This window comes from Chaetodon trifascialis, chromosome 7 (assembly GCF_039877785.1).
Source record: "Chaetodon trifascialis isolate fChaTrf1 chromosome 7, fChaTrf1.hap1, whole genome shotgun sequence".
NCBI classification, from domain to species: domain Eukaryota; kingdom Metazoa; phylum Chordata; class Actinopteri; order Chaetodontiformes; family Chaetodontidae; genus Chaetodon; species Chaetodon trifascialis.
Genome location: NC_092062.1, coordinates 15,539,875 through 15,564,190, shown reverse-complemented (window position 1 = coordinate 15,564,190; position 24,316 = coordinate 15,539,875). Strand labels below are relative to the sequence as shown.

The window sequence follows — 24,316 nt, the reverse complement described above, 5'->3', positions numbered from 1 at the left end:
TTCAAGCTGCAAGGTCCTTCATAGGGAGTTGCCAAATTCTATCAAATTGAGAGGGTTTATTTTTCTTAAAAGTATCTTCTTTAAATGAGAGCTATTAATTAAATCGTCTAGCTACATTTTAATGCTGGGCCAGCAGTCACCCTCCAAAATGTGAGTTTTATATATATATATTTTTATATATATTATATATATTTTTACATATATATATTTTTTTTTTTTAGCTGTAATGAGGGAATAGGAAAGAAATCGTTCACCATTCATTTAAAATGAGCCCAGCATGATAAATAAGGGATCTGGTTCTGGATTAGAGGTAATGACTTTAAAGGCAATATCAAAAACACCTGACCAAAAGGACTGAATTTTAGCAGACATGAAAAACTGTGGCTTCTGAGAACTGGAAACTATGACACATGGCAGAAACAGCCGGACAGATTTTGTGCAGTTTTACTTTAGAATAGTGGCGTCTGTGTAGTGTTTTGAATTGAATTAAACAGTGTGTTTAGAGGTTGTGTGTGTCTGTTGAAACTGTTCCTCCCATATGTCATGAGGAAGAGTTGCACCAAGGTTTTTTTTTTTTTTGCCATTTCAGTCTGAAGCTGAAGAAGAAAAATCCTCTTTTGAGTCATACAGAGAGGTTACTTATTTTGTTACAAGCAGGTGTTATTTAAGACAATCATGTATAACAAAATTCAAAAATATCATGTCAGAGGTCATATTTTCTTTGTAACTGTGCAATAGTGGCAAAGGTTCGGTCAGTGTCCAGATCCCCGGCATTGCATTACTCATTGTCTTATAAATCATGGATGGAATGAAACTGAAATCATTGGCTGTAGGAAGGACTAAAGGACTAAAGAACACTGTCACACACTGTCATTGTTCTCATGCAAGACTCTCCAGCTAAATCTCATGGACTGATCACCCGTTGCCGACCGCGACTGTTCCCCTGTTCCCCGGTAACTACCTTAGCCTTTTGTCCCTGACCACAGATCTTGCTTTTCGTTTCCTGGATGTTTTTTGCCTGAATGTTTGGTATTTGCCACGCCAAACACTTACAGAGACTCTAAGACTTTGAATTCTGCACGTCCCAAGTCTTTGCCTGCTTGTGACTGCTGGATGTTCTATTCCCTGCACAATACTAGAGGCTGTAATGGTTGCTGCTAATCTGGTTCTGCCAATGTAAGATTAAAAGGTTGATAAAAGTTTTACCCATGTTGTGGTGGTTCTGCCCGAAACCCCCTTTGTGACACTCGGCATTGCTATGGCAGTGCTGCACAATGCTAACAAGAGACACATAAATGCTTTGCAAGGGAATTATGCTAATGTATGCAAGTTGTTTTCAGGACTAATTACGGAGGAACAAAATGAGGGCTTTGAAAGTGAAAGTAGAAACATGGAGGAGTAAAGTAAGTCTCAATGTAACATCAGTGGCAGATCTCCATTTAACAGGATAGAAGGGACACCATGCTGTTATGAACTATTTAAAGCCAGGTGTATGTGACTGCCCCCTGCACTCCAGCATGGGGTAACTGTGGATAGAAAAACCATATCTAAACTTCTAGTGCGCACTGTGAAACAAAACGATGCCATGCAGGTAATGGAGCTGTTGTAATGCCAACAGGCTGATGTTTGAACAGTAAATAATGTTTACCATGTTCACCATCTTAGCTTAGCATGTTAGCATGCTGGCATTTACTAACGTGCATTAAGAGACCTGACCTCAGAGGATCGACAACCTTGCTACAATTCATTCTGACAGGGACATGAATGCGTGCAACAAATTTCACTGAAATCCATCCAGTGGTTTTTGGACATTTCATTTACAGTAAAACCACAAAGCAAAACTCCTGGCCTCTCCTAAAAAAAGAGAACTCAATCCCACCTAGAATCTCTCTGGGCCTGTTATCTCTCTCTAGCATTAATAATAGATTCAGATGTTGTCAAGTTACTGTATTCAAAGACCCGTCAATCACTGAGTGAGTGATAGCAGGTTCCAGTCTTTGTCTGTTGTCCTCTGTTTTGAATGCTGTGCTGAGGCTATACTTTTGTTTAGATGTAGAATGTGCCTTTAAGGGATCCAGTATTTCAACCTCATAATAAAATCATATGAAAACTTTGGGTTGGACAGCATGTTATTGCGTTAATCAAATAATAGAGCTCCCATACTGATACTGCCACCTTCCTACATTCCATGAGCTGTAGGAAGTGTACAAACAAAAGTATTTGCATGCACATCAAAGCCAGTGCATCCTCAAAGATCTCTCCTCTACACTCCCTATTTCAGCTCCCACCAAAGGAGATTTTTATACAGTTGGACTTAAATTGGAGTGGACCCCAGGTGCAGATCCACCCTGTTATGGAGCAGAGGTTAGTGGAGGTTACAGCAAGCTGTTTTCTTTGCCTCATAGTGCTTCCATGCAGGCACCAACAACTAAACCATCCTCTTGAATGCACTTTCATTAAATCATTTTCGGTAATTACTAGAGAGAGTGGCAGAGCGAGCTGTGAATGGAGGGGGGAAAAAAATACTGCGCTCTCTTTCAGATGAATGAGCTCAGGCATGACCTGTGCTCAGCAGGACATGAAAAGGTAGTCCATAATACGATTGAAATGACAAAAATAAACCAAATTAACAATCCTACAATAAATGGCTTGGTAATTTGCAAGCCATTTCAGATTGTTTAATGTTGTGCATCAAAGCTAGTGCTGTATCTTATGGTCCAGTTTAACTGCCAAGTCTTTACTGGTGTATAAATACAAGAGTGACATTCCTTTTAAGTGGTCATATTTATGCTCTTTGGTAGTGTCCATTTTTTAAAGTAAACAGCACCTTTCCTGCTTCCTTTGTCTTTTCTTCCTCATTTTGTCTTAAAACTAGAACAGCACCTCATATTGTAGGCGAGAAAAAAGACGTATTCAGATTGCTGCCCTCCTTGTTAGTCTCCTTTTGATTCACTACAGAGATACTCGAATCACTGAGGCATCACTCACTAAATCATACTGATGGCTTACAGCAAGTCAGCAGAGGTGTGGAAAAAACAATTTACAGAGGGAGGAAGATGATGCAGATAGTTGCTCCTATCTGAAAGATAAAGCTCAGGAAGGCTGCAGAGATCATCAGAGAGGCAGAGAAAAAAAGACAAGATTGAATACCCAACGCATCACAAAGATTGGACACCTTCTATCCTCCAACCTGGAGTCTAAAAACACAGACTCCCTGAGGAGGAGAGGGCGGATAAGAGGATGGTGGAGCAGAACGGCATGGCTCAGGAATCAGGTGGCGAGGCTTGGACTTGCGGGTGGGTTGTACTCGAGCACAACAGATGGTGTTAAGTGTGGAATGTTGAAAAACAGATGAACCAGTAAACTCATTAAGCCTGGCTTGTGGGTCAAGAGCACCATGCCAAGAACAAGAGAGAACACTCCCCCAGACTAGGAAATCTGTGGGGGGAAAATAATTTTAAATCACTGAACTTCATGCTGTTACAAGACGTTTCAACCCTTGCAGTTAACAAAGCATCATTCCACAGTTTGATGATAAATAACGTCATACAAGGATTGTTCTATCTGTGCAAGCATGACTGTCAAAGTGGAATGCTTTTACGTTTTCTCTCTACCTCTCCAGCATTTTGGCCTTCACACTAATAACTATGCATTACTATGACTCATTTGTACTTGCAGAAATCTCCCAAGCAACGGCATTTATACCGAGCAGAACACAAAACAAGCATGAACAGGGTTAATTAAGCTGGCGACAAAGGGTCTATGTTGCTGGGTGTACCCATCATATTTGCAGCAAGCTGTCTGTAAACGTATGCAACATCAAGCAGTCATGATCAGTGCACAGCTAAAGCAATTATTAATTGCATGCAAATAAGAATGACCTGGGTTCAAGATGTGAAGCAACAAATTCTGCTCATCACAAGGCTCAACACGAGAACTAAATGCATAACAATGTACTTCACTAAGAGCATCTTCATGAAACGACTCATGCTTGTGGAGACTCGTAGAAACCCCTAGAAAGACTTGTGCGTGTCACGACACTCCAAACTGTCATTAAAGTTATATGATTCATGTTTGGAGTCAATCCTGCAAACCCTCCTCTTATCGCCCATTTTTCATTCTGAGTTCCAGAAACTCTCTTCCTCTCAATCCTTCAGTCCCAAGTCAGGTCTGATCTGTTGCTCTCCTCTGTTCCCTTACCTCCCTCAGCCATCTGTCACAGTAGGGCCCTTGCTGCCAAGCATCTCCTTTGAAAAGATTTTAAAACTCATACTGTCTCACACTCAACATTTTCCTGGTTAATTAAACTCTTTCTTGTTGTCCTTAATCTGCTTCAATACTTTGCTAGATCTTAGCAATAAAGTCCACACACTTTCCCACATTCAGTCAGTCTAACAGACAATGAATTTGATAGTATTGTTTATTCCAGCCCAGTATTAGGTCAAAGCATGTAATAGAACCATCGAGGATATCACATTTTTGCAACGCCGAGATGGGAAAAGTACGCATAGGAGGAGTGCCAGCAGGGGCCGATAATGATGGGAACGAAGGACACGTAGAGTAAAGGGTGAGGACTTTCACCAGGGTTTGATTCCCGTGTGAAGCCAATCGTCAATGTTGACTGTTTTAAGGAGGAAGTTAATGTTGGTGTCATGGATGCTGTAACTGTGGCTTGATAGTCTCTGGACTATCACCAGCTGTGGCATCTGCCATAAAGAAACAGCTGATCAAAATACTAAAGCAAGAGAGCTATAGCAAGAGAAAGCTAATTGTTGAGATAGCTACAGCTAGCCTTACCTAAAGCTAAAATCTAAATTTACGCATTGGATTTTTCTCCTTTATCTTGAAATGATAAATATCTATTTTGTAATTCTGTAAGTAAATGGGGCAGTAGCTAAATCCAAACGTGATGGAGGAAAAACTAAACCTTTGTTCAGGTAATTAGCTTGGATCTCAGTAGCTGCCATCGTAGCATTAGACAGTAGTGGAATTCATGTGACTTGGTGAGGTTAAGCTACCTTTAAATCAGTTTTCCACTTCACTCTTACATTAGAGGCAAAACTGCTAATTCCAGGCTTATTCAACTGTGAATCTGAGAGCTTGAGGGCTTGTTATCTGAATGACATATTGATTCCTGTTGCACCTTCACACCTCAGCTCTGTGTTTTCTGTCACACCTTGTGCAGACTGAAAAAAGGTTTATCGTATGTAAAATGAAAACTGTACTGACACGGCAGGGAACAATGATTTCCTTGTCGAGCGTTTAATGGATTATAGGGTGCGGTGTTGAAACCGCTGCAGTATAGATCGATGCTGATCATGTTGTTTTTTCAAGCAGTGGTTGTCACTGAGGGTTAAAACAGAAAGTGTTTGTTGTTTTGAAGCAAAGGAAAGCGACCATTCAGAGGTTACAGTAAACATAATTTACAGCCCTGTCTGTGATATATCCATATCAGAATATGCAGCCGCAAGTTTATTTTTTATTTTGCATGTTGTATGCATTCAGATAGCTTTTTATATTCAACTGGCAGCCCACACTGCACTGTATTCTGGGACAACAAATATGCCATGTTTTTGTCTATGATTATTACAACCCTGTGAAAACAACCACTAAATAGCACACAGCTCCAGGGTGAATAAAAGTTTGTAGAAATCCTCCTTGACCTTTGCCAAAATGCTTTAAGGTAGGCCTTTAAAAGCTTTGAAATGTTATTGTCCCAGAGATACCGACTACTGCTTGATTAAATATTCTGTTTAAATTCCCCTGTGTTATCATGAATGGACCCCCACTCCTTATCACCTCATGCCAGTACCCTCTATAAATATTTACCCCAGAAAGTTGTGCCTGCAGAAGAATACCAATTCTGTGTCAGCAGACCTTCACGCTGAGGGGAAAAGTGTGTGGCATGCCGCTGAGTATTGGATTAACAGCAAGTAAATTAATACAGCATCTGTTCTTCCTCTCATTCACTTGGCTTTAATATGTTTATATTCACTCTGTATACGTCTTCCAACTGCACTCCCATCTGTGCCACTATATTTTATCGGGTGAGTTTTTTGGGCAGTGACCATCGGTGTGAAGTGAACTGCAGCACAATTAGAAATATTTTACAATGTCCAAGTTTCATCCACAGATATACTATTAACAAAGACTGTTGTCGTCTTAGTTGTAGACTTATGAGTTTTGCACTTTAAATAAAAAAAAAAACAAAACAAGACAACAGAGTAGCAGATATGGACTCTGAATGTCTCTGACTCTCTGACTATGGGTCATCCTGAATTTATGTTTGGGTCAAGCTCCAAATGCACTACATCATAAACTGACTATTTTGCAACTTGATAGCACATCCAGACACAGGAACACAGGAAATTCAAACCACAAAACATGAGCTGTGGTAACAAAGTCATCATGCAGCCTCAGTGCAGTTTTTATGCACCTCTTGAATGCGGTTTGTTATGCAATATTTAGCACAGAGCTGAACTGCATGGATGACAAGTTGGATTCAGACAGAGAACCTTGATTAGTTAAGTCACTCTGAAGTCGTTCTTTGCTTCTGGAGCGCTTCAGGTTTGTAGGAATGATGCACAGCATGCAGCACCGACTGTGAATTTAACATTAGAGCAGAACTGGCATCTTTGTTGTTCAATTTCAGGTTTGGTGTGTTCAGGTGTCTTGTTTCACAGGAGGATTTAAGTTGTGCTTTCTTATTTGTTGACAAATGAAGGTAATTTGAATATGATTTCACTGGAGATTGTCTCCTAATGTACCATATGGACCATCAAAAATGTTTTTGTTTCATTTTTCCTCAAGAAAATTCTGCAACAATTTTTACTTTGATTTGTACATTTGGGATTTATCACATTATACTTGATTGCACATCTAAGAATACAGCTAAATAAATCTGTGTGCTGTCCTTATTTAAGGAGGGATAACTAAAGCTTTGTGAAAATAAAATTTGAAGATATTAAAAAAAAAACGTTAACTCAAATATGTTGCTGTCAAGTGTGCTTTCACGGCAGTGAGTTTACTTATTTGCTGCTCCATATAAGTTGTTAAGCCAGCTGTCAACAGTATCAGAGGGAGATGATTCACGAGCATATGTGGGTGTGCGCTTCGTTAAACCACAAAGGGTTGCTCTTCACACAGCTTGAAATACATTGTGGTCCCTTTCAAGGGCATCGTCTTTCAGAGGGTTTGTGAGTTTCCACCAAAATGCAAACGACTGTTATCTTCATAGCAGGCATTTATTTGAAGTGAGCATATCATCAATCTTCAATATCATCATAAAATGTAAAACCAGATTTATTTGGACTCGAAAGTGTGGAAATAAATTCTAAATAGCAACATAACTAATCTTCAAACTGACAGTAAGAATGCATGGAATGCAGCCAGACCTTATTATGCTTATGCATCAGCAATTTAATATTTTGTTTTTCACAGCCCCCAAAAGACATATAAATGTGTATTTTTGGCATATTTTAACATGTCTAATTGGTAATTAGCCTCTCAGCAGGACAAGCTCATGAGTAGGTGGTCATGTCTATAGAAAATAATAACTTCTGAAAACCATTAATGTTCCTTTATCTCTATGCACATTCTGGCTCAAACACCAAGCACAGTTACGCAGATGTATGGGAAACACATAAAATGCACATCATGCCTCTGCCCTACTCCTGCAGAGCTGTGCTCAGGTTAATTGGGATGAGAAGGAAGTTCTTCTCCTCCCTCCAGCATCTCTAAAAACTCTCTCAAACCAAAAAGTACTGCTCTCTCACAGTGGAGAAGCTGAAAAAGAACCTTAATCAGAAACAGTGTGACAGTCCCAGAGTCTTTATCAGCCCTGCCCCTCCTCTTTGTGATTTAGTTACTGTGCCGCTGCTGTCAGCCCGAGCGCCATCTATCAGCCTGTGTCGATTCACAGAGCCGGAAGCTCCAAACCGCAGCGACTGCTTACACCCATTCCTTGTTTTCCCTCAGACACTTCTATTTAGATTTTGTCAAGATACACTCATCGCATTATAAGTATTGTTTCAGAGTGATGGGCATGAAGGTTCTCCTTTTTTAAACATCTTCACAGTCCTTTTGTTCATACTCCCAACTCACCTCCTCAGCAAATAGGAAAAGGATGTGTTACATGTACACAGGGACTTGGAGGTTTCAATTATTGTGAGCCAGTTAGCAAAGGCAGGTTTTGTTTTGTTTTAGCCATTACAACGCTTGCATTAAGAGACCAATATGGATCGGTGAGAAACACTGTGTGGCTCAAAGATGTTCCTATCAGTGACTGTTTATGTTTATTTCAGGGAGATGACGTCTTACTCTCTGACACTGATTAATAACGAAGCTGTGAGAGGTAAGTGAGGAAGAGAAATCTGATCTAAATAGCTTTCTCTCCTGAGTAAAGGTTAAAAAAAAAAAAAAGGTCAGTATAATTTTTCAAATTTTTTGTTGTTGTAATACTCATTTCAGCCACAGGGGCCTAGAGTGCACCACCACCACCACCAGATCAAGGCCTGTGCTTCAAAGCAGGACTTGGGGTTAGCGAGGTGACTTCAGGTTTAACCCCAGGTCTTCAGGGTCATGACAGTGGTTCCCTTCTTAAGGGGGTACATCACCATGGTAACTAATGCTGCACACCTAACCTTCTCCGGAGCAGGTTATGTTTTAGAGAACAGATCAACACATACAGAAGAACCACCTACTGACCAATCAGTTCTCTCTCACCATTCGAAGGTAGGCAGATCATGAGAGGGTCTACAGCTTTTGTATGCCGATATCATCCTACAGCAGAGACTGATTGAAGCACTAATGTCTTGTACTTGTTATAAAAAGCAAGCTCAATTACATCTTTGAATTATGTCTTTATATTTATTTTTTTATTTGCTCCCAAGTCAAATTGCAACCCCCGAGGTTGCAGCTGAGAACAGGGCTAAAACTGTCAAACACGCCGTAAGAACACATCTAAGCAGCACAGTCATTTATGAAATACACAAATGTGATTACAGTCAGATCTCCTCCTGCCCTAATGATGGGGCGGTGATATTATAAGCTTATTAACTTATGCATTCACACAGTCTGCGTTCTTTTTGCCATCTGTCCTTCCTGCATTTGGAAACTGCAACTGTGCTGCTTTAAGCCTGGATTAGTTTTTGAACTTCCTCGTATTTGTCTAAAATTACAGTTTGCTCTTTGTTTGTGAGATATGCCACTCTGCCGTGACTGCTCATACCCTGACCAGAATCTTTTTTTTTTTTTTTTCACATCTGCCTCTCAGGGCTTCCGTAGATTAAGCTCTAGACACAAGTAATGACTTCATATCACAGTGATTGAAAGTATATAAACAAGCAGTTCAGTGATAGGTAATCACAACAATGTGATTGCAAATTAACTTCTAACCACCCACTGTTGCCTCAGAGTTATGTAGAGTTTTCACTGACTGTAAATAACAGCAAGTTATACAGTGGCGCATACAACAGAGACCTTAATAAAGGAAAGTATTTATAAATCTGCATTATTTCTTTGACATATTAACACTTTAGAGCATTGATGGTGAAAATGTTTGCAAGCAGGAGCTATTTATACATTCATCACATGTATTGCAATATTAGCATAATGTTTCTATTCACTCTGTTTTGTCCTCCACTATGTTCACCACCTACACTAACTTTCACCTGTCTTAGTGCTGGGCAGCATACAAAGGATTTATCAGAGCTGTAATGTGTTTATTTCCACAAAATAAGAAAAAGATGGCACTCTGGGAGTTAAGAATCAGCTTATATCTTGATCATTTTGTTGAATTTTATTTATATTGACATGTTTGCAGAGTGAGTGAGTGAGTGAGTGAGTGAGTGAGTGAGTGAGTGAGTGAGTGAGTGAGTGAGTGAGTGAGTGAGTGCAGCTTTAACAGTATTTTACCTCCATACCTTTAAGCAGTCTGGTAGTCCAAAAATGCAATATATCCTTCAAATAATTTACGTGGATGACTCCAATAAGAGGGGCAGATGTGTGGTGTGTTAAAGGATTTGGGCACAATCATTTCTTTGAGAAATGTTTGTTTCATATTGCCTCTATTTGTCATTAGCCAAGGACATTTTTATTATCATTATTTATATTTTTATTGAATAAGAACGGTGATTAGTTATACTCACTTTACTGGGTGCAATCACGATACACACACTAACCAGTGCTTATTTATGTTGCTGTGGCAGACTTGGTGCACAACGTCTCACACAAAATCAGCATCCAAACGGATGCTCAACTGTTGCTGAATAAGCCGGTTTAGACTGTAGAAAAGGGATCAGAGAGGGTTGCCAGTATCAAGAGGCTCTCAGGTCTTCTGCTCTTTGAAGAAGAGCAAGTCCATTCAGCAACGCTGAGCCAATATACCATATTGCACCATTTCCCTCTATCATCTCTGCACCTCCCCAAAATTCAATTTAACAATTTCTGTACTAATCCTTAGTGTGGATGTAATCCCTGAAAAAGTCGCAACAATAATTGAGCCCATCCAATTGCCTAATCCAAGAATTACATTCAGAGTTACAACAGAAAATAGATAACTCAGAATATCTACTGCACAAGCATTATTCTGTGTTGCTCAAGACTTTCATCATTCACTCGGAGAAGGAAGTTATTTTAACTGCTTCATCATAAAACAACTCTTTCCTGTATAGAATATTGTAAAGAAACTAGTGATTGTAAGGAAAATCATTTTCTACAGCAACAAGGATGAAAAGCTTGTTCAAACACATCCGTCAGAAAATTGAAGCTAGCGCTGCAGGTGCATAGGTAATTGAATAGTGTGTATCAGCGAACAGAGATGAGCAGAGGAAGCGTACATATACACCTCGACAAAAGGATCCGAGCCATCTGGAGTCTTTTGAGAGAACTCATACTGTGGCGGAGGAGGAGGAGCGGATTCCTCACCAGGAGATGGATTTTCAGAATTGGAACATAAAGATTCTTTTGTCAGGCACAATCAGAATAAAGGAAAAGACATACTAGCTAAGAGGATGAGGGGCGTGACATTTTGACAAGCACATAACCATCAATACTATATTTATTCAAAATGTAAATGAGCCATATAGATAACACAAATCCTCTGTCCCAATTCCATGCTACTTACTAGATGCATACAGTGTGCGCAATATAATCTTTATAATCGCCTATACACTGTTAGTTAGGATACAAGAAATCATTGTACTAACTAACGGGAAATGATACAGAACACTATTCAGTGAGACTGCAACCTCTGCATTTTACTGCGAAGAACCTTTGTAATAAGAAAACAAAATGTTTTACCAAAACTTAAAAAGTTAGTTTGTTTTCTGAGGTGTTCTTTGAACTATTTCAACACCGTCTATAATTAGCTATAAAGGAAAAGTTTGACATTTTGAGAAATGCACTTTTACACTGGGGATGCTAAGATTAGCTTAGCACAAAGACTGGAAAGAGGGGAAAACAGCTAGCCAGACTCTCTACAAAGGTAACACAACTATAGTTAACTGGTTAACACTCGACACCAAAAGTGAAAAAACAACAGGAGGTTTTATGGGGGTTGATGTGCCTGACTCTTTGCTCCTGTTTCCAGCCTTTATGCTAAGCTATGGTTATACGTTGCATATTTGCCCATACAGGCAGGCGAGTGTCATCAATCTTCTCATTCAACATGGCAAGAAGGCGAATATTTCCCAGAATCTCACATTCCTGTTGTGTTGCTTCTCTACTTCCTTTGTGCATTGCATTGTGGGAACAAAGTTACATCGACCCACTCAAAAATGAAGCTAGTACACTCTGTTTGGTCACTTTTCCTCGATGAACACACTCTACTCAAAATATGCTGAGATTTAGTGCATAGTATGGAATCGGGACACAGCAACAGGATAGTACTGTTAGCACTATAGCCAAAATCAGATAAATGCAAAGGTTTAGGTCACAGTGAAGAAATTGTGACGCAGAAGCATGGAGTATTGGCTGTCATGTCTGAAGTCCGAGTGAGCAAAAGGTTATTCAAACAATACACCCACAAAACAAGTCGATCTGCCCCCCTAAGCTGCAATAGTGCAAGCCTGCTGTGAGAAAAACTCAATGTCCAGGCTTCTTAAAGTTTCCCACTTTCTGGTTATCTGTGAATAATGTGTTGGGAGTCTATAACCCTGCTGTATACAGGGAGGTTAAGGGGCAGGAGGAGGGAATTCATTATCCTTGAGTGGCTACGGCTAACGTGAGCTTTGGCAAGAGAGAGAGAGACCTTCAGATAGGGCATACGTGCTTCCTCCTCACCTCCGCCAGCCTCCAGTATCTCCTCAACCAGCTCATGATGAATAGGCCCGATCAGCGGGCGAGCTGATTGGTGAAGCAAGTAGCATTGAGGCACTAGCAAAGATGAAGAGGAGGTAAGAAGTGTCTCTTTTAGAACAGACTGAATCTATTAGGTTTGTAGTAAATTCTGACAGTGTTGTAGAACAAGAGCTACAGTATATATCAATGCCAGCAGGACAATGCAATGTTTGGGAGATTATGAAGAGACTCTCATGCAACTTTATGAGCAGTATTAACATTTGACTATGCAATGAGCCAGTGCCTCATTATTGTCTTTTACAAAGCCAGTGGCACACTGACCTGATCATGTTAATTCTTCGACAGCCACTGATTGGCTGGAGGCCCAAAATTTGTATGCCTCAACCATCATCCACCACATTATCCATATTTTATGCTTCTATTTCTTTTGGCTTTCATTCGTCTGCTGCAGTGTCTGCCTCTGCTTAACAATACACAGTATGACTGATGAGAAACACTGTGGGACTTGTCTGAAGTAGGAAGTACAATACCCATTTGAGTTGCTAAATGTGCCTCAGGAAAACAATGGCATTCAATGCAATGCATGACAAGTATAGCACATAGCATGTAACGTGTCATGTGTTACTTTAACAAAGTGTGCACAACATGGGCCTAATTTTCCAATTTGAACCCAAGTATTGACATTCAAAAACTCAGCATGATCAAAGTTTTGATTCATTTCTTAGAAGCGCAAATCTATAAAGAAGCTATGAAGCTGGAGCCATGAGGGTTTTGAAAACTCTCTTGTTGTTCTTGTGTAGATTACAAGGAATAGTTGGACTTTTTGGGAAATATGCTCATTTGCTTTCTTGCTGAGAGTTAGATGAGAAGATCAATACCACGCTCATACTGTTAGAAATTAAACGAGCTAGCAGAGGGTTAGCTTAGCTTAGCAAAAAGAGTGGACAAAGGGAAACAGCAGCCACAGCAGTGACTTCCTGCCCCATAAAAATACAGCCTGTTATTTTTACTATTCAGTTTTTGTACTGATTAAATAAACAATATATAATGTGTTTATTTGTGAGCTTTAGAGGTGCTAATTAGTAGAAGGACCAGATTAGCTGTTTACTCTATTTCCAGTCTTTATGCTAAGTTAAGCTAAACTGAGCGTCTCCTGGCTTCAGCTGCATACTTCAAATCATTATCACACCAAAGTGGGTAATACACCCGCTGGTCCACTGCGTCAATGTCAACAAACAGATATGACAGTGGTATCGACCTTCTCATTAAGAAGACCAATAACATATTTTTCAAATCCATGTATGATTTTAAATAAATTGGGTGTATACTGTAAGACTATAAACCACAATAAACATAATCTGTTTTTTCTCATCATTTTACACCTAAAGGAACAAATAAGCATTTGAAGAAAATTAAGTTAAAGTGGGAGAAATATTGGACTGTCCTGCTCTTCTGTTTTAACATGCACTGACTCTGTTCCATTATTAGTTATGAGTACATTACAGGTAGAGCAGGACAGGTATTACGTTTTCCATTTTGATTCATTTCTAGTTTCCCGTCTGATAATGCTTTGTTCAGTTCCTCATATGGTTGCATCCCTCATAAAACAGTGATTTTCCCACAGCTTTTCACCACATAATAACGAATGCCAGAGACCATATGAAAATGCCACAATAACAAAGGATGTGGGAACAAAATACCTGGCAGTGCAGAAGAGGTTCATCAAAAAAGAGAGATGGAAAAAGAAGTTGGCTGTCTGTCACCTGGCAAAAAGAGAGGGTGGTTTAATAACTCTGAACAAAGCCGTTCCCTCTAGCAAGTCAAACCTTTAATTACAAAACACGATAGGAGACCAAGGCCACCCAACATTACCTCGGCAACCTTGATACAAATCATACAAAGCAAATGAAGCGTTTAAAATGGAATGGAGAGGAGCAATGGCATCGCAGCACAACACGCGGAGAGAGGAATCAAGACATAGGGAGAGAAGACGAGTGAGGCTGGGAGGAGAGGGACGGTGAGCTGCTGCAGAAACAGACATATGAAAATTGATGGAGTCTGGGGAAGCAATTGATAGTTAGAGGACAGGAAGCAGGCTGTAAGGCAATTATCACTATCTCTGCCATTTGATTTAAGACCGTCTGAGTGTGTAACACTGTGAATTAATCACATCCACGGTAGATACATCAGGAGCCCATTTCTGCCTTAAATTTCAATTATTCTCCTCCATCACAGGAAAATGTACTTTAAAGATGTTCTAATTAGCGCAGCATATTAATTTCCACTCAGGTTATAAATGTTAACGTATGTGTTTGTGTGTGTGTATGTAGGTAGGTAGGTGAAAGACAGAAGGTTTAACGTGATGAGACAGTTACCTTATACAGATGCCGTGTTTGAGCCAGCTTAATCATCATAAGTAAAGCTCCTGACAACTATCAACAAAAGCCACAACACTATGTAAACCCACACAAACTTGCACCTCATATAGGAAGAAAAAAAAATCAAGACAGGCGTAAACAAAAACAAGTCTTAACACCCGAGCCCCCCCATCAACACATACAGAACAAGCATACATGTGCATACATTAACCATATGAGCCACCCACAAGGCTGCAGCGAGAGCAAAATGCTGCTGCAACTACGGCTCCCAAAGGAACAGCTGCATGAATAACATTAGGTTTAATCATGTAATATTATCCTTCGTCTTTTAAGCAAGTGTTTACAGCAATTCTTAACTTTTGTTCATTTTCAATGGCGGTTTAATTCAACAAAGGAAACGGCACACAGTATGCTGTTAAGCAATGGAAACTGCAGATGGTTTATAATGAATACTCTGATAAGTTACAGCAGCGGGGTATCACTATCAATAAAATGCATTTATAAACAAACTGTCTTGATTGACCCCCAAGTTCATTTTAAAGTGCATCAATAATGCAACACATATTGGGGAAGATATGCAGATCATTTGTGCCCCCTAATGGAAAGATTAATTCTTGTAAACATGGGTTTTGTGGGATGAAGTAACTCTTGCCAGAGTCATTAAGAGAAGAACTCTGAAAGATGAAACTTTTTTCCTGGCTTGATACCATTTAGAGCTCTTTGTCCAAGAAAAAAATAAGTGTGTGCTTATCTACATCTTGACTTGTGTATACAGTACAGAGGACAGAAGCCATCTGTTTTGCGTTTTTGCCTTTGTAACCCCAGAGTGGGATCGACATAATGGCACAGTTGCCATTCAACTTGCGGCAGTAAACAGGCCAACAGCGTCACAATGCTTTTCATAATCCTACCTTTGAAGCATTTGAGCCATCAAATTTAGCATTATTATTTGCTTATATGTTACTCAGTTACTGATTTATACTTATTACCATGAATAAAGCATTGTTGAACAGGATATTGCAAACCGTGTTCATTAATCAACATGAGGAGGCCATGCTTTTACCAGAAGTCTCTTTATAATATCGTTATGTAATTCATTCAGCCTTTATTATTTCGGGTTATTGTGATTAACAACGCTGTCATGATGAGTTGCTCTTTTACCTCAAAGTACGTCTTCAGACTCAATTTTTCCTAAGATGAGTCAATCCTCTCAATATGCTGTGGCTTCACCTTTACTAGCAAACTTTACTGCTCAACCAAACAGCAAGGCTGCCCTCTGGTGGTGCTGGAATTGACTGATAACATAACTGAGACAAGTCTGAGAAGACCATAGATTTTAGAGTGGGCTTTATTGTTTCTGATTAACATTTACCACCTCGTAACCTGTAACCTGTAACCATTCCTCTGCAAGGAGTCAGGTCTGAGAATAAAATCAACTGCCTGTTGCAAATTTCAGCGACCTTATAACATTACTGACGAGGCTATGGTTTAACAAATATCTGCGTTCAGAGCAGTTTTATTGTCTGCAAAGTATAAAAACAGGCCAGTCCCCAGTTGGACATAAACCAGTCTTGTATCTGGACATGTTCCCTTCGTTGTCTGGAAATAAAAGTTAAAATATAAGATTAACATTGGCATGCACTGAACACCAAGATTACCAATAAATGCATCTAAGAATGTCAGTTAATGTGCTTATGTTGTACACAGCTGAATGAATAAATGTGAAATCTAATCAAAATGAGCTCCACTGATTTGAAACATACACATTAATGTGTTCTGTGGAAATAAAGAACTGACTTTACGCTCTGGAATATTTTGTGTGTGTGTGTGTGTGTGTGTGTGTGTGTGTGTGTGTGTGTGTGTGTGTGTGTGTGTGTGTGTGTGTGTGTGTGTGTGTGTGTGTGTGCGTGTATGTAACTCATCTAAATTTATGTGGTCTGAAGTGAAATCACACACATTTACGGTCCAGCATTTCCAGTCGTTCCTGATTTTCTCTCTCTTGGATCTTATGACTGACACGAACATAACCACACAGGGCAGACGTCTGATCGATTCCACTCAGGCTCACTTTAGTATTTTCAGTAGACTGAATGTTCAAGGGGTTTTTTCTCTCTTCTCTTGATCCAAAAATTGCCACGTAGCAAAAGATTGGATTGAAACTGAACTTAAATGACTTTCTGGACATTTTGAAGTGGAGAATTCAAACCACATAAACTCATACAGATGGTTTTCACGCCGACATGTTTCAGTACTATGAATCCAACTGAAATATCCAGCACTGGTTAAATTGGGGTTTCGAGTTGCTCATTCAAATTATTACGATCCTTCTTTGCCCCCTTGTGATTGTTGACCTGTGAACAATGAAACAGGAGAAGTTGGAGTTACTGTAACACTTTATTTTCTTAAATACCACAGAATATTAGTACAGTCAGTCACACATATTTTTTAGAGGCAGAACACATTCTGGTCCTTCTCACCCTGCTTTCATAAAGGGATAAAGGGGAACCTTGGGTGGCATCAGAGGCTACGTTTACACACAAATTCACCTCTACAGTAAAGAGTGCTGGCTATATTCCAGTTAAGATCTTAGTCAGGTTTAGCATCCATGTCTTTAGCATCAATGCTGCAACAAACATTTTCATTTCCAACTAAAATAGTGGTCACTTTCCAGCTGCTCCCTCCTAATAATCCCAGTAGGAACAGTTTTGGTCCTTTTGATGGTCAGGACAATAAACTCATGTCACAGGCAGGGCTGGTGAGAGACCTACACTGTAGGCTTCACTTACCAAATGGATATCATTAGCCTAGAATGAAGCCTTTTGTTGGTCTACATGTACAAAATTAGTCATGTGCATAAGAGCCTCAGTCTTGCTGCCAAATAATTTACACTGGTCAGCCACAACATTAACACCACTGACAGGATAAGTGAATAACACTGATCATCTCAATTCAATGCAATGTTCTGCTGGGAAGCTTTAGGTCCTGGCATTCATGTAGATGTTACTTCAATACACAACAGCCACCAAAACACAGCTACACCCCCTCATGGCAACAGCCTTCCCTGATGGCATACCCAGATCTCAATCTGATCAAGCATGGGCTGGGATGAGCCGGAACACGTCTAATGGAGGCCCCAAACCACAATGCAGAGGAGCCAAAGAACCACCAACATCTGGTGCCAGACACCACAGGACACCCCCAGAGACCCTGCATCCATGCCTCGATGGGTCAGAGCTGCCATGTCGGCACGAGGGAGAGCCACAGAACATTCGGCAGGCGGTTTTAATGCTGTGGCTGATCTGTGTGTAATCATGCACAACAGAGGAGGCATCTTGCACAGGTTTAGCCAAGTTATTCAGAATTATGACATTTCCAAGAGTCAACACAAAACCAGAATAACCACATTAACAGCAGATACCACCATGCATGTAAACATAGCCAGTGTTGTCAGCTACAGTATATACAAAGTTGATTCAGGCAGTGCACGATGATACCAGGTCAGTAATGCCAAAGTCAACAGGTTCATATTTAGGGGTTGAAATCTCACCAGTAACAGGTTTGCAGTCAGGTCAAGACATTTAAAATCAACTTGTCACTTCTGACACTCAGTCTCTGAACCCATCTTTCAGTAGTACCATCGCTGAAGCAATAACAGATTCATTGGCACATTAAACACCATCATGAACAGAGAGTGCTCTAATGAATATCATTTCTGACACTAAAGATATGTGAGATAAAAATCTAAGTAACATTATCAGTGAGCCATATCTGTGTGATTTTTTTTTTATACCAAAAGTCATCAGACAAAAAAAGAAAAGAAACAAAAGGGACTCTTCGGTTTAACAGTGCAGCAGTGTGAAATGATGTATTCATAGCCATTAAAGTCTGATAGGCAGGAGGACACTGAACACAATACACACTCGGAAAGGATGCAGCAAAATAGGAATGAGCTGTATTCCACCAGAAAAAAAGGGTGCATTCAGTTCTGATCACTACTGGGTGGAGAGAAAATGGGATGCAAATAACTCTAGAGAAATACAGCTTATTTACAGGGTAAGAAAGGAGTGCAAGGCTAAGCTTTCATAGACATTCACACACTTAATATCCACAGTATATACTGAAAGACATGCGTAGAGGCACATACACATTCATCATACAAAAACAGAAACATACTAAAAGCAGAACACCAGTCAGACACGACTTTTGTGATTCCAATCTGATCAACCAACAATGAAAACAATGCGCGCAAAAGCACTGACATCATGGGATGTGAGAAGGCAAAAGCTGAAGTTCCAGCCCTTTGAATAAAAAACAACTAACATTGTCACAACAACAGAGAGACATCAGTAATCTTCCATCTATCTCTTAACCAATACTGAGTGCCAGCCTCATTTTAACATAATCCAACAGAATGTTATCACCCAAAGGAAAAAATCTCCAATATTTGGTTTTCAAATTGGGTTCCCAACTTTCGCAGAATATGTTCAAACATTTGTGTGGCACAGTGTCAGCGCCTTGATAAATTGAAAAATAAGTCTCTGCTTTGATCCATAAAGAGAGGGGCAGAATCAAAAGGAAAAAACATGAAGTGTCTGAGCCCATTTCAAATTGGGTTTGAATTTGTGTCTGACTGCGATATACAAAGTGTTATGGGACTGTAAATTGTAAAAATAAATGCTTGCTTGGTTTGAAATGCTACGATTTGATTATACAGTCAGATTATTCGAAATGCCGTTGACTAGAAGGCATCTGAAGAAACTCGCCTCTTAATTCTTCTGCACACCTTGACAGAAAGTGGATTTCTGTACGGTGAGGTAAAACCACATTTCTTTATGCTATGACTAAAAACAACCTTGCAGACAAATAAAAGAGGAGAGCACAGACGCAAGGACTCGTTTCAGTGTTTAAATACTACCTGTACTGCTACAGATCAATCATAAGGCTCCCTTTTCAGTCAAAAAAAACCCTTCATCACTTTTTTTTTTGCCCACTGTAGTTTGGCAGATCACATATAGAAGAAATCATAAGTCACTGTCACAAACTAATAATGTTCAAAGAGATAAAACATTTTAATATAATTAATGGTCACTACAGAGTAAAATAAATTAAACTCGCCGTTCTTGGTTTTTTTTACTCATTTCAAATCTTACTCCTCCTTCTCGTGTAGAGAGGCACGTACACGCTGGCGCACATAAAAAGCGGTGAGAGCGCTGCAGCAGGCAGTGAAGATGAAGAGCGCGACGGCATCGTGTGCGAGGTCGCCATGAAGACGCTCGTAGAAGGGCCGGCGCTCCGTGAAGTCTGTTCGCAACGCCTCCAGCTGCGTCAGAGTGCAAACCACCACGAACACGTGAAAGAGCTGGTGGCCCTGCCCGATGAAGTCACACTTCCCAGGGAACAAACTCTCTGGGTGAGGGCAGCAGAAGAAATAGGCGCCGATTAAGAAAAAGAGCACGTGGTAGAAGTGGTACGCCACAACGGGGTCGGAGCAGCCCTCCTGGTAGCAGCTGTAGATGCGGTGAACCACAGGGCTTATGTCTAAACAGTAAGCCAAGGCTGAGGGCACCACCTGGAAGAGCTTGAGGGCTAACTTGGGCAGCTCAGGACTCGCATATTTGCCATAGCAGCAGCCGAAGCAAGTAAGCCAGGCCAAGAACGCCGCAGCGGGGAGAAAGAGCCCTTGCACTCTGGTGTGCCACTCTTTCTCTATGGCATAGTAGTAGTGGGCCAGGGCACTGCCGTACTGGTAGACAGCGACCCCCACGTAGTCGAGGAAGTAGAAGGTGTAGTAGGAGAGCTCGGACTTGGCAGAGAGGAGATGAGCGAGAGCGCTGAAGGAGAGGTAGGTGAAGGCTGCCAGGAGGACGATGAAGAGGGGCTGGGCATGAGGGTCTCGCAAAAAATCCACCGTCTCCGAGATCTCCTGCCACTTCACCAAGATGATGAAGGCAGCCAGCAGATGAGTCCACACATTGATGGTCTCATTGTGCCTTTGGAAGAGGGTGAGGAAGTAGTAGCGCCAGCTTTGGTCCGCCTGTCTGTAGCCGGTGAGGATGTGGCGCTCGCGGAACACCCAGGGAACATCAGACACCTTCACAGTGCAAGGCAGCGTGGGGAAGGCCGACTCCAGGAGCTGAGGGATCTGACGCAGCTGCTGCGCGTTGATGAACAGGCGACCGATCTGCTCCATCACCACTGTCGCCATGGCAAACTGGAGGCCAGAAAGGAGGGCAGAAAGAATAAAACCAACAGACAGTTAGTCAATATCTGTCTGCCTTTGAGCTACTGTTGTCTCCAGGTCTGTGTGTGCATCTGTGCGTGCAGAGATTGTACTGTCTGTGCATGTGTTCCTGCAATACTAGCACACAGCAGTACTGCAATAACCATTTGGTTAATGAACAGAAAAATAATCAACAGTGTGGAAAATCAACTGGTCATTCAAGTCAACTATCCAACAAAAAGATTTGTAAAGTGAATACATTTTGTTTTGTAGAGTTGTTAAAACAAAACAGGTAATTTGATGATGTCACCCAGGGATTATACAAGCAGGATTGTCATTGTTTTCTCACATTTTCTAAACCAAATGATTGATCCAAAAGTAACCAACAGATCAACCGATCATAAATATAATCCTTAGTTGCATCCCTGGATTGAGGTAAATGGAAACATCTGGTTAAATGACAAATAACAGATGGGACAAATGCCATGTGACATTTCCATTGACATTTTCTTAAAGCTGCAATATTTTTTTGGCCACTTGGGGGCAGTGGAGCAAGCTGAAAAGCAACACTCACTGTAACCCTTTTAAGTTGCTGTGGCTAACATGTTATCAAACGGATTCAGCAGACACAGAGCACCATTAACATTGTCCAGGAGTTGTGTTTTTGGCCACCTTGACAGGACATAACTCCAATATTCTCTCTCCTTTTACCTCAGTTTTAATCTCCTCCTACTCCTAAGAAAAAATTCTGCCTCTTTATCCGCTATATGCTCCACAATGTTCAGTTTTGAGGGTAATTCCTGGTGTTGTCGCTTTGTTTTTGCATGTTCGGCTGACCATCTGATTGGCGTCTCTGAAGGTGTTGCCAAGCCTTTAATCTGCCATGCAAGATGATGCATCACTTTGACAGAATGCTGCAAACCACAAGACCTCAGGTGCAGTATGGCTCTGACCTTAGCTGTCCCTACAGTCATAAATCCTGCCAATGAGGCACTTGTTCTCGACAGGAAATTACCTCCTGAAAAGTGTCAAGCTTGATGCAGAATCAATATTTCCCACAGTGTCTATGTTTAAGAGGCAGCTTGGTAGGAGGAAATGGTTTTTAATATGAGAGATAGTGGAAGTTGTTTGGACAATGCTACCACAAAAAGAAAGAAAATTATTAATGATGAAATAATCTGACAGGTGTCTAACACACCCAGAGATGTTATAGATACAGGTGTCACAATATAAATGGTGGAAGATAAAAGGCCAGACATTTGCTTCCAAAGCCATTTCCTCTCAAATAGATGCAACATTATCACTGCAGCACAGCACTGGAAAAAGGCTCAGACCTGACCTGTGGATGTAATAAGTACTGCACATCTCTACCAGGGATCGATATTAGCAGCAGCCATCAGACAAATGCTGGTTTAAAACTTCTTTTGCACTCTGATCTCTACATGTTTGATAAGAAAATGATACTCTGCTTGACTGGCTCTTTCTCATCAAATCTGGCAAAACTAGTTTTTGTACTCAGGCTCAAATAAATACACTTCCTGCAATGCTGTGCAGCAAAGTGTGCTCTCTGAGTGTCGCAACACTATCAACCGGACTTAAATTGAGATAAAGCCAGCTGAACTAGACCCGCTGTCTTCTGGGCTCCGTCTAATATGAGCGCCCTCTACAAATACAGAGAGCAGGGTTAAAATCTGTTCAACCCATCATTTATTTTATGTTCCCACTCCAGATCTTTCTGGGTTCGTGTGCTGTGCTTCCCACAGATGTGGTGAAGGCGGAAAGCAGAGACAGCAGCTTCACAGTGACCAGGCTGTGTGGGATGAACGCAGGCCGAGGTTCAGGAGGAAAGGCGTGGAGTGATGAATGGGAAGGGATTACGTAACATAACCCCATCCGACGTCCACACCCTCAGCTTCCAGCAAGGGTTACAATCCTTTGAAATATTAATAGGTAAAGAAAAACGCTGTACTGTAACAAAGACGGCTTTTTCAAAATGATTGTATTAAACACGGGCCTGTGTGGGGCCTGTTGCGGTGAATTCCCACAAGCAAATCTGCACCTGATCGACACGTTTTATATTTAAGATCCAGTGTCCGAAATCAATTTGCATGCACATTTCCACCGAGCCTCGAGGCTTGCTTCAATTCTCCGAGTGCATCACAAACCTGCGCGCTGTTCGGGGATGAATTATCAAAGCACCGCTGCACATTCAGAAGAAATGATAGCGCTTTCGCGTTCGAGCCGCATTTGAACGCATTTCACGCCACTCTAACGTTACACCGAGAAAAATACAGCACGAATTTTCGAGATGAAATGAATGAAAATGGACAAACCTGTAGATGGTAGAATCAATCCGAAACCTTAACTTTAGCAGCCGATGAACGATTTGGGGCCGCACAAAATATAGATAACATTGTTTGAAGGGGTGCGCGGAGAAAGGATGGCCGTGATGGGATCAGCGCTCGGCGGCGGCTCTCACAGCGCAGCTGCTAGGAGGATGCGTGCTAGCTTGACAGGCGGGTTTTCTAGCCAATCGGCGAACACGACGCAGCTCTTGTATGCGCCGGCACGCAACGCGCTGCCGGCCCGTAGGGAGAGACACCAATGACAGCGCCCGACTGGTCAGTCAGCCCACCCACTCTCCACGGAAATTCTTCCACTGTCATGACGGTATGGCACTCATGAGGCGTCTGAGTCTTATCAGGAGTCGTTGGTTCGCCTCATATGTAACAAACTGCTTTACCGGTGTCTTTACGTCTAGTGCTTACCTAAAAAAAAATAATAAATAAAAATATACAATCATTTCATCTTCGACACACACACACACACACACACACACACACACACACACACACACACACACACACACACACACACACACACACACAGAGCTATATATAGCTATAGATATATAGATATATATATGTCATGAATCATTTAGTCACACACAACTGAATTAATGATAACCTTATTTTTAACTCATGAGGGGGTCATAATATGACAATATCTCATATTATCGTATATTGTGTTATTCCACAATCCATCTAACAGTTTATAAAATAAATATTTATATTTTCATAGGCATATTTATTTATTTAGTATATTTACTAAAACCACATTCCATATGTGTGTCCATCAGACTGCATGCAAATAAATAGAAAGAAAGTTCCTGTGGATTTCACAAAGATTGAACGGGGAAATCCAGTTTTGCACATGCTGGATCATTTTCCAGTCATCCACTTGAGCCAATTCCAATGAAATAGACACTGAGCCATGTAAATTTAAAGGTCTTACATTCAAATAAGGTTTAGATTGTACATCATGCTTTTGTACCTGTGGTAGAATTTGAAGAATGACGATACAGTCTTAAAGTGGACAGTATGCCTTTGTCAGTGTGTGGCTTCCAAATTACAGCGAT

General features: G+C 40.8%; 1 protein-coding gene across 1 annotated transcript; it reads right to left on the bottom strand.

The window, feature by feature from the left end:
• Positions 1–17,053: 17,053 nt before the first annotated feature.
• On the bottom strand, positions 17,054–23,377 carry paqr7b (progestin and adipoQ receptor family member VII, b). The gene is made up of 2 exons (XM_070966669.1): positions 23,232–23,377; positions 17,054–20,889 (listed from the first exon to the last, which is right to left on the bottom strand). The coding sequence occupies exon 2, from the start codon at positions 20,881–20,883 to the stop codon at positions 19,825–19,827; it is 1,059 nt and encodes a 352-aa protein (XP_070822770.1). The 5' UTR covers positions 20,884–20,889; positions 23,232–23,377; the 3' UTR covers positions 17,054–19,824.
• Between the last annotated feature and the right edge of the window lie 939 nt (positions 23,378–24,316).

Excerpts from the sequence above, each read along its gene's own strand:
- paqr7b (XM_070966669.1), bottom strand. The coding sequence starts at position 20,883 with ATGGCGACAGTGGTGATGGAGCAGATCGGTCGCCTGTTCATCAACGCG.